We start from the raw sequence: 16,275 nt of genomic DNA, 5'->3' as shown, positions 1-16,275 counted from the left end.
GTGAGAGACATGGACTAGATTGAGTTTGCCGCAGCTATCCGTTTCCCCTCATATCGTCATCATCTTTCTCCTCCACCACTTAAGTAACCACGTCAACATCAACATTGATACCTCTGTCGCATTACTGACATCAAAGATATCATGACATCTGCACCTACCTCTCCTACAATCATTTGGCCGGCGAAGTTTCTTCCCGGTACCACCGACAATTTTGTAAGCAATGAGACCATAGTCAAAGGCCTCTCCTCAGCAGACATCTGGAAATATCTCGCCGACATCACCAAATGGGAGTCTTACTACTGGAACTGCTCGAAAATCACTCCTCCAGACTCTGGACCATTCCTTGAAAAAGGCGACAAGTTCAGCTTCTCAACTTTTGGCTTCCCACCTTTGCCTTCTGAGGTCTACGAATCAGTCAAGCCGTCGAAAACGGAGGTTGGTCGCCTCGCTTGGCGAGCGATATCTGACGGAGATGGCGACGGAGATAAATCGGTTGACGTTTACCATGCTTGGGTGATTGAGGATCTTGATCAGGACCGTGTCAGGATCTTGACACAGGAGTCGCAAATCGGCAAGCCGGCTGCTGACCTTTCCACAAAGAAACCCAATCCTATGCTAAATGGACACCAGGATTGGCTGGACGGGCTCGTCAAAGCGGCGAGAGAAGGAAAGCGAGATTGAAGAGCAGAGTAACGAATAAGAGCGGTCGGAGGTGTAGCTACTCTACGAGAACCCTGCACATGAAGACAACAAGTAAAAACAATAGTTGCCTTCCGAGCTTTCCGAATAGAATAACAACGTTTGTTACTTGTCTCCATTGCTACTCGAGTAGCTTGTGTGGTTCGCTCCAAATAGTTCCGATGGCAGCGACGATCGCAAGTCGTACCTGATAAACGGCGCAAGAGGCTTTCGGCAATCCAAGTCTGTTCGATGCCATCGTGTAGCCTACAGAGCACAAGTTATCGCACCACCGCACCATTGCTGCACCTCTGCTCTTCGATTTACGATCATCGGTCGTGCTTTGCGCGACATATCGGAGCTTCATGCCATCGCCTAGTCAGATTCCGGCTGAATGTCATGTATAGCGAAGTCTCCAGCTTGCCCCGTTCATCTTGATCCAGCGAACGATATGATGTCCTGAGGCTCATACTGAGCCCCGGGGTTCATGCTGCAGCGACTGGAGTCTGCGATGGAGCTCCGCACGAAGCAGCACCTTGTTCCCCTCGTCCAGAAGAAGATCACATGGCTCTGTGGACTTTTAAACACCCGGAGAAGTGGGAGAATGCCCGTATCAAGGCCCATAGTTCTCTTCAAAGGATGTGTGTGGGTCTGAAGTCGGCATCAGCTCGGTGAAAAGACGTCAGTGGTTTTGGATTTTGAAGCGACATCTGGGGATATTGGTCTTAACATTGAACCCGCAAGAAGAAGTAATACAGGCAAGACGAATTGCAAGTCGTGCTGACAATCTCTAGAAAATACTGTAAAGAAGTCTCTTCATGGTCGCACAGAAACATCCAAGAGTTAAAGCTGTCGGACTTATACTCCGTGGTGCGACTCTTCTTCTTTCGATCTCAAAATCGATGCCTCGATCGTTGCGCCCGAAATCCTTTCTTCGTAGCGACGGTTGACCATTTTTGCCTAACATAGATGTAGGGCACTATCCGGAAGGGTGATCTTCACGGCTGTACTTCTCGTTATATTACTCGACAGAGTGGAGGCTAAGCCTTTTTGAAGAGCCTTTCAAGAGTTTGATACTACCGCCCAGCCATATCCCCGAACACCATGTAGAAAATGACATCACTGCTACCTGCAGCGGATCTCAATCACAAACATCGACGCTTCCGAGCGGCCTTCTCCTCATGGTTGACATCTCAACATACAGGGTGGATCTTTTCTCCAACAATTTTTTTTCATCGCACGTCATGGCTGTGGAACCCGGGGCTCGCTTGCCCACTATTGAGATATCATACATAAACATAGCAACCGACCGTGTTGATGGACCCTGTTCTTCCGCAAAACTCTAGCCATCTGGCAATTCTCAATCATGACGGACGTACGGCCACAAGAGAAGCACAACCCGAGCCACGACCTCAGTGGAAACAACTCAGAAAAGGACGATGAAACAACACGAAGCCCCAGCCCTGTCGGCGAGCAGAACGAGAAGAAGCCTGTCGACGCCCAAGGACGGAGAGAACTTAAGGAGACCGATGCTCCAGAGATCCTGGCATATGCCTGGCCAACATGGAAGAAATGGATGTATCTGTCTGGTGTCGCCGCCATTCAGATATCCATGAACTACAACACTTCAGTCTTCCCTAGTGCTGTAACACCTTTAACAAAGGCTTTTGGTATCGGCGCACAAGAAGCAAGAACCGGTCAAATGATCTACCTGATCCTATACTCCTTCGGTTGCGAATTGTGGGCACCTTGGTCTGAGGAGTTTGGTCGTTGGCCCATCCTCCAGCTCTCAATGTTCCTCATCAACATCTGGCAAATCCCTTGTGCCTTGGCTCCCAACTGGGGAACCATTCTAGTTTGCCGTGCTTTGGTAAGTTCACTTTCTCTCCACGTGTCAACATAAAATTAGACATTGCAAATACTAACTTGGAAACAGGGTGGTCTGTCTACTGCTGGCGGTAGCGTGACTCTCGGTCTTATTGCCGATCTGTACCAACCCGAGGAACAACAATACCCTTTGGCCTTCATTGTTCTGTCTTCTTGCATCGGTACCAGTATTGGAGGTGTCATTGGTGGACCCATCCAACGCTTTCTCGAGTGGCAGTGGTTCTTCTGGATTATGCTCATCTTCGGAGGCGTCGTTCAAATCGTCCATTTCTTCATGCCCGAGAGTCGCTCGACCATTCTCCTCGACAGAGAAGCCAAGCGTCGCCGCAAGAGTGGTGAAGACCCCAACATCTACGGACCCAACGAGCTCAAGTCGCCCCGTATTTCGCTCAAGGAAGCTGGTAAAGTCTGGATCCGTCCCTTTGAGATGTTCCTCCGCGAGCCGATCGTTCTTTGCCTGTCGCTGCTCTCTGGTTTCTCTGATGCGCTGATCTTTACTTTCCTGGAGTCTTTCCCCGAGGTCTATGGCAAGTGGGACTTTGGCATCCTTGCTCAGGCTTGGGCCTTCATCCCCATCAACCTTGCATACTTCCTGGCCTATGTCATGTACCTTCCATGCTTCATGCGTGACAACCAAATCCGCAGAAGAAAGGGTCCTGACTGTTTCCTGCCAGAACGCCGTCTCAAGGTGCTGCTTTGGCTTGCTCCCCTAGAACCTATCGGTTTGATTGGTTTCGCCTGGTGCTCGTTGGGCCCCGCCTATAACGTCCATTGGATCGCACCCATGATCTTCTCCACTCTGGTCGGTATCGCCAACTATGCCATCTACTTCTCATCAGTTGATTACATGATCGCCGCATATGGTGTCTACTCTGCCTCGGCCTGCGGTGGTAACGCCTTTGCCCGTGACTTCCTCGCTGGAGTTTCGGCCATGTACGCCACTCCTCTTTACACAAATATCGGAGGACACAGCGTAGAATATGCCAGTACCATTCTCGCCAGTGCGTCGGTTCTTGTGGTTACTCCGATCTACGTCTTCTACTGGAAGGGACCTGCCATTCGTGACAGATCGAAGTTCGCAAAGACTCTTGCAGAGGACCGCAAGAAGGAGGGTGTCAGACGTCTTAGTTATGCTGACAACTTGCCTGTCTAAAGGACACGCAGATGTATTTTCGTCGCGGCTTGTTCTGTCTCATACTAGATTAGATACCCGGTGGATTTGTATAGATACGGAATGAATAATTGCAATGTTTCAAGTTCGACCTTCAAGCCTCAAATGCGCCGACTCGTGAGTAGTGGTGTTCGAGCGTGATCTTGCCGGCCTTCGCTGTATACATGTGCTAGACCAACGGGATGTTGCATAGCCGAATTGTATCCTGATCTTAACCTTGCCCTCGTACTGCTCTGACCCATGAGCCCCACGCGTCCCGTGTAACGACAAAACGTGGCAGCGTGTCTACCCGACCATAAACCTTGGATGACTTTCTCAGACCATCGCTATGCAATAGAGGGACGATTTTTACACAACATACAGGCTTTCACTTGGCAGTAAGAGAACTGCCCTTGGGAACACAAGTCGTGTGACGCTTTCTGGCTGATATTACATATGCAAATATTCACCATCTGCTCGAGTCGCAGGTTTTCCCATCTGCGGGATGTTGATCGTCTTTGCTTTGCGATGTTGCAGCACTCTGCGCAAGTGTGGTGAGCAGATGCAACATCAACATATCGCTTGCACATCTGTCGCTGTGGGGGGTTAGCTCTGTAGCTACTATCGTCAAAGCGCCACTGTCCATCTAGCAGATGTGTTGTCAAAAAAGCCAAGCATAATGCCGTACACTCGAAAGGCGCATGACCTGTCTTTGCGTCCTTATGGGAGACAAAGAAGAGGGGCGAAAGTCCATCGGCTAAGAGCATACCCCGAGTTTTGCTCGACGACAGCACCACCAGAAAGTCGATGCGTGGAGTGGCTTGCATACCGCCTGCCTCGCATCACTTTCCATTTCAACTACCAAATACACGTGTTGAAGCCTTGGACTCGCTCTACCGTAGTTTGACTCGAAAGATCCACGGAGCCTTTGAAACACAAAAACACGTGTAGATGCTAGAGGCTAGGAGAGGCCTCGAGCAGGCGTTCTAGAGCAGGCTTCAAGCCAGCCCCCCCTTCCATACAACGGTTTAAGCATAACTCTACAAGGTGCCGGCGTCCGCGGATCTTTTTCCACAAAGGGGGTTGAACCACCAACCATATACCCCGCTGGTGGTAACGCGATTTCCCAATCTGATGGTGAGATGAACAAATACATGTACCTTTTCCTCGGTAGCAAAAAACCCGCCGCATCGTTTCTTTGCACGCACTGCATTTGCAGCAGCAAGCATGCTTTACTGACACGCATTCTTTTCCTGCCACACTTGCTGCAAGCCATAGCTAACCTCGTTCCCTTTTTGGCGCGACGCGAGCGAGACTCAGACGTGTGGACTATAGAGTTTCCCGCACATGGCTGAAGCAATGGGGAATGTTCACAAGCTTGGCGATGGAGGAGGAGGAGAAGGAGGAGGCGACGAGGCAAAAAAGACACCCTCGGTGGTGGTCATCGAGGAAATTCAAAAGGAGGACGAAGCCCATGATACGACGCTGCAGTCGCCCGTAGCAACGGGATTTTTGCAACGTTGGTGTTTTACGCAAAAAGGCACGCGACGAGGTAAAATCATTTTTTGGTCATACGTTGTGGGCTTTGCTGGAATGTTGTTGGTACTTATTCTTTTGGCGAGCATCTTGGGGGTGAGGGCGAGTGCAAAGTCGTCGTCGTCGTCTAGTCATGCCGGGTTATCGTCTAGTCATACGAAACTGACGTCTACGCATACGAAGTCAGCTTCTGTTCATCCATCATCGACATCTGGGTATGGGCCACCGACGTCGGCTCAGTCAGGCATCACTTGTACTGTCACACCAGCAGCCAACGGGGCAGATTCAGCAGCAGTTATTCGAAAGGCCTTCAAGAGCTGTGGCAGGGCCAAAGCTGGACAACGCAATCGCATCGTGTTTGAGAACACCACCTACACCATTGGAAGCGTACTGGAGACCACCAATTTGCAGAACGTCGACATTGAATTGTACGGAACACTCTCCTGGGACAATTCGAATTTGGACTATTGGCTGAAGAACTCGTTGGTCGTTGGATATCAAAATCAGAGTACGGCTTGGAGGCTTGGTGGAGATAGCATTACGTTCAATGGATACGGAACTGGCACCTTTGATGGTAATGGAGATGCGTGGTATCGTTTCATCAATGGAAGGTCGAACTATCCCGGGCGGCCGCATCAATTGACCATCACCGATACCACGAATTCGACTTTTCAGGGCTTGAATTTCCTTCAAAGTCAAATGTGGACCATGACCGTCATCCACTCGTCGGACGTTCTGCTGCAGGACATATATGTCAACAATACATCCAAGACTGGCGTAAGTTGTACTTTCCGATTTTAAGATGATCTCTCACTAACATAGCATCCAGGCACCGACAGTCGTAAGTTTGACTCCCTGACCTCGAGGGGATGTGTTGCTGAATTTAGTGATCTGAAGAACACCGATGGTTGCGACACAATCTATGCCAACAACATCACTTTCCGCAGATGGGTAGTAGACAATGGCGATGATGGAATATCGCCAAAAGCGAATTCAACAAACATCCTCATCGAAGACAGCGAGTTCTACAGAGGATCCGGAATTGCTTTGGGAAGCATTGGGCAAATGCATGACCAATTCGAGACGATTGAGAATGTGACTTGTCGCAACATTACAGCTCACAACACGAAGAATGGGGCCTATATCAAGACGTCAGTAATTCCTGCTTTTGTGGACTGAACCTTTGCTGACGATATTGAAGATGGACTGGAGTGACGAAAGGATACCCGTGAGTCAACCCGTCGTCGAAGTTCGTGTTCTGCTATTAACAAGCTCCAGTCCAAATGGAGGTGGTGGTGGCTTTGGCTATGCGCAAAACCTCGTCTTTGAGAACTTCAAGCTGATCAATGTCCAAAAGGCATTCACGAGTAAGTACAATACCGCTGTTCGTCACATGACCAGAGCTGATTTAGCAAAGTTACCCAATGCACGAACTTTGAGGGCAACAAGGGTAAGTCGTACTTGGACTCCTTTGTAAGGCATGGACTGACAATAGCAGGTGATTGCGACACATCAAAGTTCAACATCCGCGACGTATATTTGAGAAACTTCACGGGTACCGTTCGAGGAGGGATCGTAACGACAATGCAATGTAGTGCGGCTGCACCCTGCCGCGACATCCATATGTCGAACATTGTTCTGGAAAACAGTTCGAACCATACAACGCCAGGACAATACCAGTGTGCTAGCGTCAACGACACGGTAGGGTTCCTCTGCACAGGACCCCCGGACGGCGAAGACAATGCTTTCAAAAGGCGTTGAATAGAGATGTTGCGGCAATAGATATATATATATATATTTTTCGGAAAGACAAGACGGAGGTTTAAGAGATAATAACAAAAGCATGATTCGGAAAACGGTACGAGCCATGGAAACGACCAAGAGACTGTCGGTGATTCGTTTGGCCCTCCTGCAAAAATGGAAAGAAAGCCAAGAAAGAGTCATGGTATGGCGCGGATGGTTCGGAATCGGATGCTAAGGCATGCAAGAGAATCATGTGAGCGAACGACAGGCAGCCATCAGACAGCAACAATGCATAGAACATTCAAGCTGCCAATGCTGCTTTATCAGCATTCTTGAAAAGACACATCATTCTGCAGCTGTGAATAGGGTATCTATAAGCATGCATGTGTTGATTGCAGTGGACCCTGTCAGCCGCCTGATATCGGTCAAGAACAGCCAGTCAGACCGGCACACGATGAGAAAGCTGCAAACTCCGTCGGAGATGGACAAGATGGTGCCACCGCTATCGCCGAGATGTAGGCACGGTGGACTGTTGGATACATGACTCTGCGAATCAAGGCCGGAAAGGGGAGATGTTGACAATCCGATTCGACGATTGACATGGACGTGTGTCGGGGCGCGTGAACGATTTTGCCAAGACGCCATGTGATTTGGTCAAGCTGTATAGCGGATGCTCGGAACCGGAATGCTGACTCACCGAGTGCTTGGGAAAACATGGAAGCCCTAGACATCATGTTGCAGGCATGGATATGGCAACATGATTTGAGATCGTGCGTGTATGTGTTGGATCAGAGTGGTGGGCGCAAAGCTTCAAGATCTGAACTTTGGAGCTAAGATACAGAGGCAATCGTCCAGCGACAAAACATCTTTGTGATATGCGGTATAGAAAGCATGGAAGCACGGAAGGCGGCGGGATCAAAGGATCGGCCGGGAAGGAGGAACGAAAGGACCGTTTTGCCTAGAGGTAGCGTCATACCGAGCAAAAGTCATCTATCAAGGTCATGAGCATACACACCATGATTACCAAAAATCATGATCCAACCATCGGTATGGCTCGGAATCGGGAGCAAGGGAAAGGGAAACTTGACGTGTTCCGCGTGTTGTAGTCATGGTATCAGTGCTATTAAATCAGAATGGAGGTGGGCTCATCGCGCTGTCATCAACTCGATCTTTCCTTCCTGATATTTTTCGAACTTGCACCTTCTCGACGGTCTCATATCCGAATTCTTCGCAGTCTTTCCTCTCGCCGTCTCAGTGCCTGGGTACCGTGTCTTAGTGCTCTGCGACTACTCACGAAGCATCCATAACATACTCTCCATTATTGTTCCCTTTCATCCATTTGCACGCACAACTCGACAAACACGGCTACTTCTTGAAACTCTGGCACGACCGGCTTACTCCATGCTATCGAATCGCATATCTCTAGCCAGCTCAGCGGTGCTCTTGCTCGCAGCGCTTCCTTTGGTGGCCGCCCATGGAGACGAGGATGTGCATCGCGAAATGACTATGGATATGGGGAGTGCATACATTAACATGACAAGCACGTCGGTAGCAGCAACAACGCCGGATGTTCCGCACAACTACTTCCGGTATCTGGGGTTCGCAGGCTGGATGTACGCGCACATCGTGCTAATGACAATCGCATGGGCAGTAGTCCTTCCAGTCGGTAAGTTTGATGATCGAGTCTGAAAAGCTCTTTGATGTTGACTCAAGTATAGCCGTTGTGTTCAGTGTAGCTCGATCACGATTCACGACCCCGGCGCAATTCGCATTCTTGGCTGTCAACAGACTCGGTCTATTCACCAGCATCATCTACAATGCAAAAACACCGGACTTCTACCCAGGTAATGCACATCATAAGATGGGATGGGCCGTATCTTGGATTGCCACCGTATGGTTCCTCACGACGTTCTTGAACCTGTACATGGCGCGGTACAAGAAGACTAAGGAGAGACATGCTATGACGGCTGATAACATTGCGCAATACGATCGCCTTCAAGACCAGGACCAGAGATGGTCGCGAGACTCAGGCCATGATTCAGCGACGCTCTGCTCTGGGTCCCGCTCGCCCAGCTCAGACTCGGTGCCTTTGCACAAGTTCGAGATACCAGAAGAGGGCGACGATCAAGATGTCGGATTTGAAGAGCGAGGATTTATCCAAACCACTTCGGTCGATCGCTTCTTCTCGCGCAAGATGCCTCGCATTTCTTCTGGCCGAGCACTCACAGCCTTCAAAGTTGTGTTCACATTGATCGAACGTTGCATGCCAGTCCTTGGTTTTGTGAGCCTAGTAAGCGGCGGCGTAGTATATGGCGGTCTCTACGTAAGCAAAGACTTTGGATGATGCTCACAGGATAATGCTAACAAGAACAAAAGCGCGAACGTCTCATCTTTTCTGGAATGGCACACGCCGTCAAGGGCGGCATATTCTTGTGGTACGGTATCTTGACTCTTGGAAGATGGATGGGTGCGTTCTCAGATTACGGTTGGGCGTGGAACGTCAAGCCTCGATACCCCCTGGTCTCTCGCTTCGCAGCCAGGCTTCCTTCGGCCGAGTTTGTCGAAAGTTTTGTCATCTTCTTGTACGGCGCTAGCAATGTCTTCCTCGAACATCTCAACGCTTGGGGCAAGGCATGGAGTGCTCAAGATCTTGAGCACGTCAGCATAACCATCATATTCTTTGGTGGTGGTCTGATGGGCATGCTTGTCGAAAGCAATACAGTGAAGAAGTTGTTCAACACCTCTGTTTCGAGCTGGCAGGAGGAAGCCACGCTGTTCGGTGATCTTGTCGAGAAGCAACGCGAAGAGTGGGAAGTGCCAAAAACATACAGGACCAGCCTCAATCCCATGCCAGGATTGGTAATCATGCTTCTTGGCCTCTCCATGTCCAGCCATCACCAACACAGCATGGTGTCGACGATGATGCACCAGCAATGGGGCACTCTGTTCATGGGGTTTGCGATGGCTAGAGCAGCAACCTACGTTCTGCTTTTCCTAGCACCACCAAAGTCTTTCTTCCCATCTCGACCACCTACCGAGCTAGTGGCCAGTTTTTGCCTGATTAGTGGCGGTATGATCTTTATGGGCAGTTCTACCGACGCTGTGAGCACGATCGAGACCAATGGTCTAGATGCCATGTTCATATTCACCATCGCCATGGGTCTGACGGCTCTGATCATGTCTTGGGCAAGCATTTGCTTCGCGCTCAAGGGCTGGGCAGTGAGAAAAGAGAAGACTGTTTGAAGACAGTCTTCTCGACTACCAACACATGCCTCATTCCTGTTCCTACGCGAGAGCGCTGTGTGGCGTCTTGATCTTACGATATTGGAGTCTCCAGCGAGTCTGGACGATGACGCTGCCCGTATGTGCAGGCTACCGGCTCGATGTCGACCTCTTTGTTGGTCGTAGAGAGATGCATGCAAATCCTTCTTCCTGGCCTTTTGTACGCTCGGAACGCTCAGTCGTTGTTACAAGCGCATGATTTATCATGCCCTTCAGCACATAGAACTATAGCGTATTGTGTCGTTCATAGCAATGTTAATGTTTACTGCCATTCTCTCGGGCATGCGGTGTGCAGGAGATGTAGAGTATCAAGACATCAAAGCCTGACGGCAAGAGCCCGTGTCCTGGTAAGGCGCGATCATCTGATTATGCCTCTTCCTCTTCCTCTTCCGATGGCCGAACCTCTTGTGGAACCTGCGATAGCACCACCTCTTGAGCCGCGAGGAGCGGGGATACCCCTGCCTCTAGATATGGAGCTGGCGCCGCGAGTAGTCCTGGACGAGGTGGTCGAGGGAGGAGCCATGGTGGATCTGTTCGGACGACTTGTTTTTGGTGTAGGTGGATTTTCGACGAAACTAGTGTCGGTGGTACTGTGACACGAAGATTAGTATAAGATGTATAGCGCGACGAGGTTGTGATGATTTACAGGAAAGTAGCATCAACATCTCTCTCACGATGATGAACGTCTGCGGACATGGCATGATCCTGTTGAGCCTGGTTCTTCGCAGCCTCGGCAGCACGCTTGAAGCTCTCAATTCCAGGAGCCTCTGGGAAGTCGACACAGAAAGCGCTCATGTTCATGCCGTAGAGGAAAGCGCCAAAGCACTCGTTGAAGCGGTTCAGACTCTCGTGCAGCAATTGTAGGTGCATCATGTTGGCTTCCAGATCGGCCATTCCATCGGCGAGTTCACCGAAAGCAGGCTCCAGGGCTTCTAGAGGAACAGCTTGGTCGGAGAATTGGTTGCTGGCTGTGGGGGTGGTGATGGAAGCTCGGAGACTGGTTCGCGAATGTGGTCGTAGAGGGGTCGTTGGTCGCGAGGGTAGGTTGTTACGGGAGCGGGATGCTGAGCGAGCGCGCGACGGCGGTGCTGAGGTGGGTGTCGTCGAAGCCATTGTTAGACGAAAGTGGTGTGTTGGGCTCAGGATGCAACTTGGTGATTGTTTTGATTGCATCGAACAAGCGCCAAGAAGAGCGGAGGACGGGTGCGCGCCCCGCCGTCCAGCACGAGGCAGTCGCTGGTGCTGAAGCTCCGTTTTGTTTCCAATTGATCTCCAATCGATCTCCTACCTTCAAACAGTGACTGCTTGTGTGATCTGCTGCCTTAGACTATTCTGAGGTGTGTTATCGTGTGTCTACTCTGACATGCTATCGGATGACGAGGAAAGACGAGAGATGATACTCCAAATTGAATAAAGTCAAAAGAGACATGACATATCCACGCGACGTCATGCAAAAAGACATGGAACCCGAGCAGAGCGGGCCTAGGGAGTTTCAATCTCGGCGTGTCTGGCTGAGCCTCCCTGCTCCGTATCCCATCTCCATCAGATGCGTCCCTTTCGCATTACACACCTCGCCCGCCCCTCATCTATCCTCTCGTCACCTTCGTGTCGCCTGTCAGTCCAAGCCACCCGTACTTACCGGTCCTCGCCGCTCCGCCCGCCATTCCGTCAACCCCGTCACTTCCCCACGCGCCCGACTTTCCAATTGAAAGAAAGTCGTTTGGATCCTGTCACGCTTCTTCTTGCCATCTCTACTGCTTTTGCGACCGCCTACATCGCAAACTCTTATTACTCGACCACAAACCCGGACAAGGCTTCGCTCCCTGATACTCCTGGCCCTTCGCTTTCCTTAGAAACAGAACCAGAATCAGACATGACTCCTACCACTCTACCGGGACGCCCGGGTAGCCTCACCCCGGATCAAGATGAAAAGCTGCGCGAGCTCTGGCTTCAGACTCTCGATGTCTTTGGTGTCATTAGCGGTGCTCGTCCGAGTCTCGATGCTGCTCCCGCCGCTTCCACCCCTGCCGATCCTAAGAAGAAGTCAAAGTTGTCCATGTTCTCTCGCAAGAACAAGGATGCCGACCACTCTGCAGAAAACACCGATGACGAGAACGACAAGCACGGCCAGGCCAAGGAGTTCCGTCAAGCACTCCAAAACCAGAGCCCCGAGTCACTGCGCACTGCCTTCTGGGGCATGGTCAAGCACGACGATCCCGATGCACTGCTCTTGAGATTCCTTCGTGCTCGCAAATGGGATGTCCAGGCTGCTCTTGTCATGATGATCTCGACTCTCCACTGGCGCTCTCAGGAAATGCACGTCGACGACGACATTGTCTACAAGGGTGAGGGAGGCGCTGTGGTCGACGCCAAATCTGCCTCGAACGCGACCACAAAGAAGGATGCCGAGGATTTCCTCACCCAATTGCGCATGGGAAAGAGTTTCCTGCATGGCGTCGATGCTGAGGGAAGACCTGTTTGTGTCGTGAGAGCCAGACTCCATCGTGCTGGCGAGCAGACGGAAAAGAGTCTTGAGAGATTTACCGTTTACACTATTGATACTGCGCGCATGATGCTCAGACCTCCAATCGATACAGCTGTGAGTAAAACCAGAAAGTCACATAAGACCTGATTGCTGACAGTAGCTGCAAGACCATTATCTTCGACATGACGGGCTTTTCCATGTCGAACATGGACTACACCCCTGTCAAGTTCATGATCAAGTGCTTCGAGGCCAACTACCCAGAATCCCTTGGCAGCGTCCTCGTGTACAAAGCTCCTTGGGTCTTCCAAGGCATCTGGAAGATCATCCGTGGTTGGCTCGATCCTGTCGTCGCTTCCAAAATCAACTTCTGCTCGAACGTCGAAGAGCTCTCCGCTTTCATCCCTAAGAGTCAGATCTCGAAAGAACTCGGCGGTGACGAGAGCTGGGAATATCACTACGTTGAGCCCAGAGAGGGCGAGAACGACAAGATGAAGGATATTGCAACAAGAGACAGAATTGAGGCCGAGCGAAAGGAACTGGTGCAAAAATACCAGACCGAGACAGTACACTGGGCAAAGGGTGAGAACAAGGGAGAGCAAAGGTCAGCGCTGAGACAGGACTTGCTGCAGAACTACTGGCAACTCGACCCCTATGTCCGTGCAAGGACATTGTACGACCGCATCGGTGTCATTGGGCATGGAGGCAAGATGGACTTTTATCCATCTGCTGTTTCGACCAGCAGTGCCGACCTCGACTAATCAAGTCTGTTCTGTTTCGGATAAACGACAAAATGATCCCTCCACCTAATCTCACATTCATGTTTGGAGCTCTAAATATAAAAATCTATTAATATGCAAGATCCATACAGGATCACATCGTTCTATGACTTCGAGCCTTGCTGATGATGGAGCGTGAAGATCGAGGGCACAGCGTCCAGGCTGCCCAGTCTTAGTGCAGTCATATGCCCTGTTCTGTTGACCAAAACTCAAATGGTCAAGCCCTGTGTTGATTCACAAAAAAGGCATTTTGAATGAGCGATCTCATAGAAGAAGGCGGGCTGATGTTGCACTCGGTGCACACTTCGCCGGAAAAGCGAGTGGCAAGGTCTTGGAAACCCCACTTTCTCTCCACGGCCGTCCATCTTGACTATTCTCACCTCGTCATCGGATGATGCTTGACCCACGCTCTGCCCATGCCAATCCATACCAAACTGACTTTTCGCGGGCATGGGTCAAGTTGGAGGCAATGATCAGCCTCAGAGACAAATGCAATCTGATCAAAGACTCGATCATGAATATAAGTATGGCTGCTCTTTTCTGCAGCCGATTGTTCTTCTCTTAGAATGATTTGGTTTTAACCATGAAGTCCATCTACACGTCGTTACTTGCCTTTGTTGGCCTGGCAGCAGCAGTCTCCAAATATGATGAGTACATCCTGGCTCCCAAATCACGGACCATCCACCCTGTCGCCGTATATCAGGACAAAATCAATGGAACTGTCATTGGAGCGTCCAGTCTCGCAGGCGACTCCCCAGGCTCAGCCGTCTTCCAAGGCGTTTCAGCCGTCACATACGACTTCGGTGTAAACATCGGCGGACTTGTCAGCTTGACCATCGGCAACAAGACAGACACAAATCAGTCCATCGCTGTAACCTATTCCGAAAGCTCGCAGTGGATCTCTGGCGTGGCTTGCGATGCTACTCAAGACTCTGGTATGGATGAGGCGTTGTGGTTCTATCCCCAAGGCCCTGGTGTTGTGTCTGTAGACCGTCAGCATGAAAGAGGTGGATTCAGATATTTGAGTCTGGTCCATAACACTACTGGAGAGATCGAGGTTACAGAGGTCACGGTTGATTTCACACCGTCGCCCACGACAGAAGATCTGAGAAATTATACCGGTTTCTTCCATTCTGATGATGAGTTGCTGAACCGCATTTGGTATGCTGGCGCATACACTATCCAGGTATGCAATTGCGTCGCATCATTCCAAACTCATTCAACTGACAAGAAGTAGATGTGTGCTATCGACCCGACTCACGGTGATGCGCTCATCCACTCGGAAGAGACCAATTCGAGCGTTCCAAGCGACTCAACCCGTCCATGGTCATGGTACTACAACACGACTATCGCCAATTCAAGTGTTGTTCTTGTAGATGGTGCGAAACGCGACCGTCTAATTTGGCCTGGAGATATGCACGTCATCACTCCATCTATGTTCGTCTCGATCAGTGATGATGCAGCCATTACCAACTCTATCGACAACTTGTTCAGTTTGCAAAATGCGTCGGGCAAGCTTCCTTATGCAGGTTACCCATTCAAGCAAGACACATATTCTGCAACCTATCACCTGTACAACCTCATCGGTGTCTCGGACTACTACAAGTTCACGGATGACCTCGAGTACGTTCAAAAGAAGTGGAACGCTTGGAAACGCGGACTCAACTTCTCCCTCGGTTTCATCGACGAGACCGGCTTGATGAACGTCACAAGCCCAGACGATTGGCTTCGTTTTGGACAAGGAGGTCACAACATCGAGGCGAATGCAATTCTCTACTTCACTATCAACGAAGGCTTGACTCTCGCCGCTGCTCTTAATGATAGCAGCATCAAGTCCTCCTGGGAGAAGTATGCAACCAACATTAAGGAATCAGCCAACAACTTGCTCTGGAATGCAACTGCAGGCCTCTACCGTGACAATGAAACAACTACCCTCATGCCTCAGGACGGTAACAGTTGGGCAGTCTTGGCTAATCTGACAAATAATGCCACTCAGGCCTCCGCTATCAGTAACTCCCTCCGCTCTCGTTGGGGACCTTACGGTGCGCCAGCCGTGGAAGCCGACGATGCCGTGTCACCTTTCATTGGTGCTTTCGAGCTAGAAGCCCACTTCCGTGCTAACAATGCAACTGCTGCTCTCGAACTCATGCGTCTAGAATGGGGGTTCATGCTAGACGACCCACGAATGACCAACAGCACGTTCATTGAAGGATACGCCTTTGACGGAGCTACACATTACGCGCCTTACACAAACGATCCTCGCATCTCGCATGCACATGGCTGGTCGACTGGCCCCACTGCCTTCTTGTCACAATATATCGCCGGCATTCAACTCGTCACTGCTGGCGGCAAGACGTGGAAGATTGCACCTAAGCTGGGTGGTCTGGCAACCGCTCACGCAGGCTTCTCAACTTCGGTCGGCGTGTTCGAGGCATATACCAATGCCACCTCTGATGGTGGTGTGTCCATCGATTTTTCCACCCCTGTAGGAAGCAGAGGTGGTATTGCTGTGCCATACCCATCTTGTGGTGGCATTCTAAGAATGCACGAGGTGGAAGGCAGATGCAAGGATGTTGTCCTCGACATCCAGACTTCCGCAAATCAGACTGGAGATATTGAGGTAGAAGGGCTGGTGGGAGGTGATTGGCAGCTCAGGTTCAAATGTGCTGCTGCTTCATAGAATAGTCAATTTATTCACTGCGATGAAAATTTAACCGTTGTACAGAATACCGAGTTGT

General features: G+C 50.5%; 7 protein-coding genes across 7 annotated transcripts; 6 read left to right on the top strand and 1 right to left on the bottom strand.

Moving 5' to 3' along the window:
• Positions 1-141: 141 nt before the first annotated feature.
• M436DRAFT_59318 (uncharacterized protein) lies at positions 142-681 on the top strand (the record flags this gene model as incomplete). Its single annotated transcript, XM_013576567.1, has 1 exon — positions 142-681. The coding sequence occupies one exon, from the start codon at positions 142-144 to the stop codon at positions 679-681; it is 540 nt and encodes a 179-aa protein (XP_013432021.1).
• Positions 682-2,044: 1,363 nt separating this feature from the next.
• On the top strand, positions 2,045-3,718 carry M436DRAFT_34966 (MFS general substrate transporter; the record flags this gene model as incomplete). The annotated part of the gene is made up of 2 exons (XM_013576135.1): positions 2,045-2,548; positions 2,615-3,718. 2 exons carry the CDS (start codon positions 2,045-2,047, stop codon positions 3,716-3,718), a joined length of 1,608 nt encoding a protein of 535 aa, XP_013431589.1.
• A 1,590-nt stretch (positions 3,719-5,308) lies between these two features.
• M436DRAFT_36185 (pectin lyase-like protein) lies at positions 5,309-7,012 on the top strand (the record flags this gene model as incomplete). Its single annotated transcript, XM_013576347.1, has 6 exons — positions 5,309-6,004; positions 6,098-6,402; positions 6,453-6,479; positions 6,530-6,618; positions 6,669-6,701; positions 6,747-7,012. 6 exons carry the CDS (start codon positions 5,309-5,311, stop codon positions 7,010-7,012), a joined length of 1,416 nt encoding a protein of 471 aa, XP_013431801.1.
• A 1,383-nt stretch (positions 7,013-8,395) lies between these two features.
• M436DRAFT_59315 (uncharacterized protein) lies at positions 8,396-10,237 on the top strand (the record flags this gene model as incomplete). The annotated part of the gene is made up of 3 exons (XM_013576566.1): positions 8,396-8,660; positions 8,713-9,317; positions 9,371-10,237. 3 exons carry the CDS (start codon positions 8,396-8,398, stop codon positions 10,235-10,237), a joined length of 1,737 nt encoding a protein of 578 aa, XP_013432020.1.
• Positions 10,238-10,918: 681 nt separating this feature from the next.
• On the bottom strand, positions 10,919-11,389 carry M436DRAFT_36928 (uncharacterized protein; the record flags this gene model as incomplete). Its single annotated transcript, XM_013576497.1, has 1 exon — positions 10,919-11,389. One exon carries the CDS (start codon positions 11,387-11,389, stop codon positions 10,919-10,921), a length of 471 nt encoding a protein of 156 aa, XP_013431951.1.
• A 760-nt stretch (positions 11,390-12,149) lies between these two features.
• Positions 12,150-13,519, top strand: M436DRAFT_37089 (CRAL/TRIO domain-containing protein; the record flags this gene model as incomplete). Its single annotated transcript, XM_013576522.1, has 2 exons — positions 12,150-12,875; positions 12,929-13,519. The coding sequence occupies 2 exons, from the start codon at positions 12,150-12,152 to the stop codon at positions 13,517-13,519; spliced, it is 1,317 nt and encodes a 438-aa protein (XP_013431976.1).
• Positions 13,520-14,120: 601 nt separating this feature from the next.
• Positions 14,121-16,217, top strand: M436DRAFT_36205 (bacterial alpha-L-rhamnosidase domain-containing protein; the record flags this gene model as incomplete). The annotated part of the gene is made up of 2 exons (XM_013576349.1): positions 14,121-14,723; positions 14,775-16,217. 2 exons carry the CDS (start codon positions 14,121-14,123, stop codon positions 16,215-16,217), a joined length of 2,046 nt encoding a protein of 681 aa, XP_013431803.1.
• Positions 16,218-16,275: the final 58 nt, after the last annotated feature.

Source organism: Aureobasidium namibiae (assembly GCF_000721765.1).
Source record: "Aureobasidium namibiae CBS 147.97 unplaced genomic scaffold scaffold_1, whole genome shotgun sequence".
Taxonomy (NCBI): Eukaryota; Fungi; Ascomycota; class Dothideomycetes; order Dothideales; family Saccotheciaceae; genus Aureobasidium; species Aureobasidium namibiae.
The sequence above is the reverse complement of the archived record's forward strand: the minus strand, read 5'-3'. Positions and strand labels throughout refer to the sequence as shown.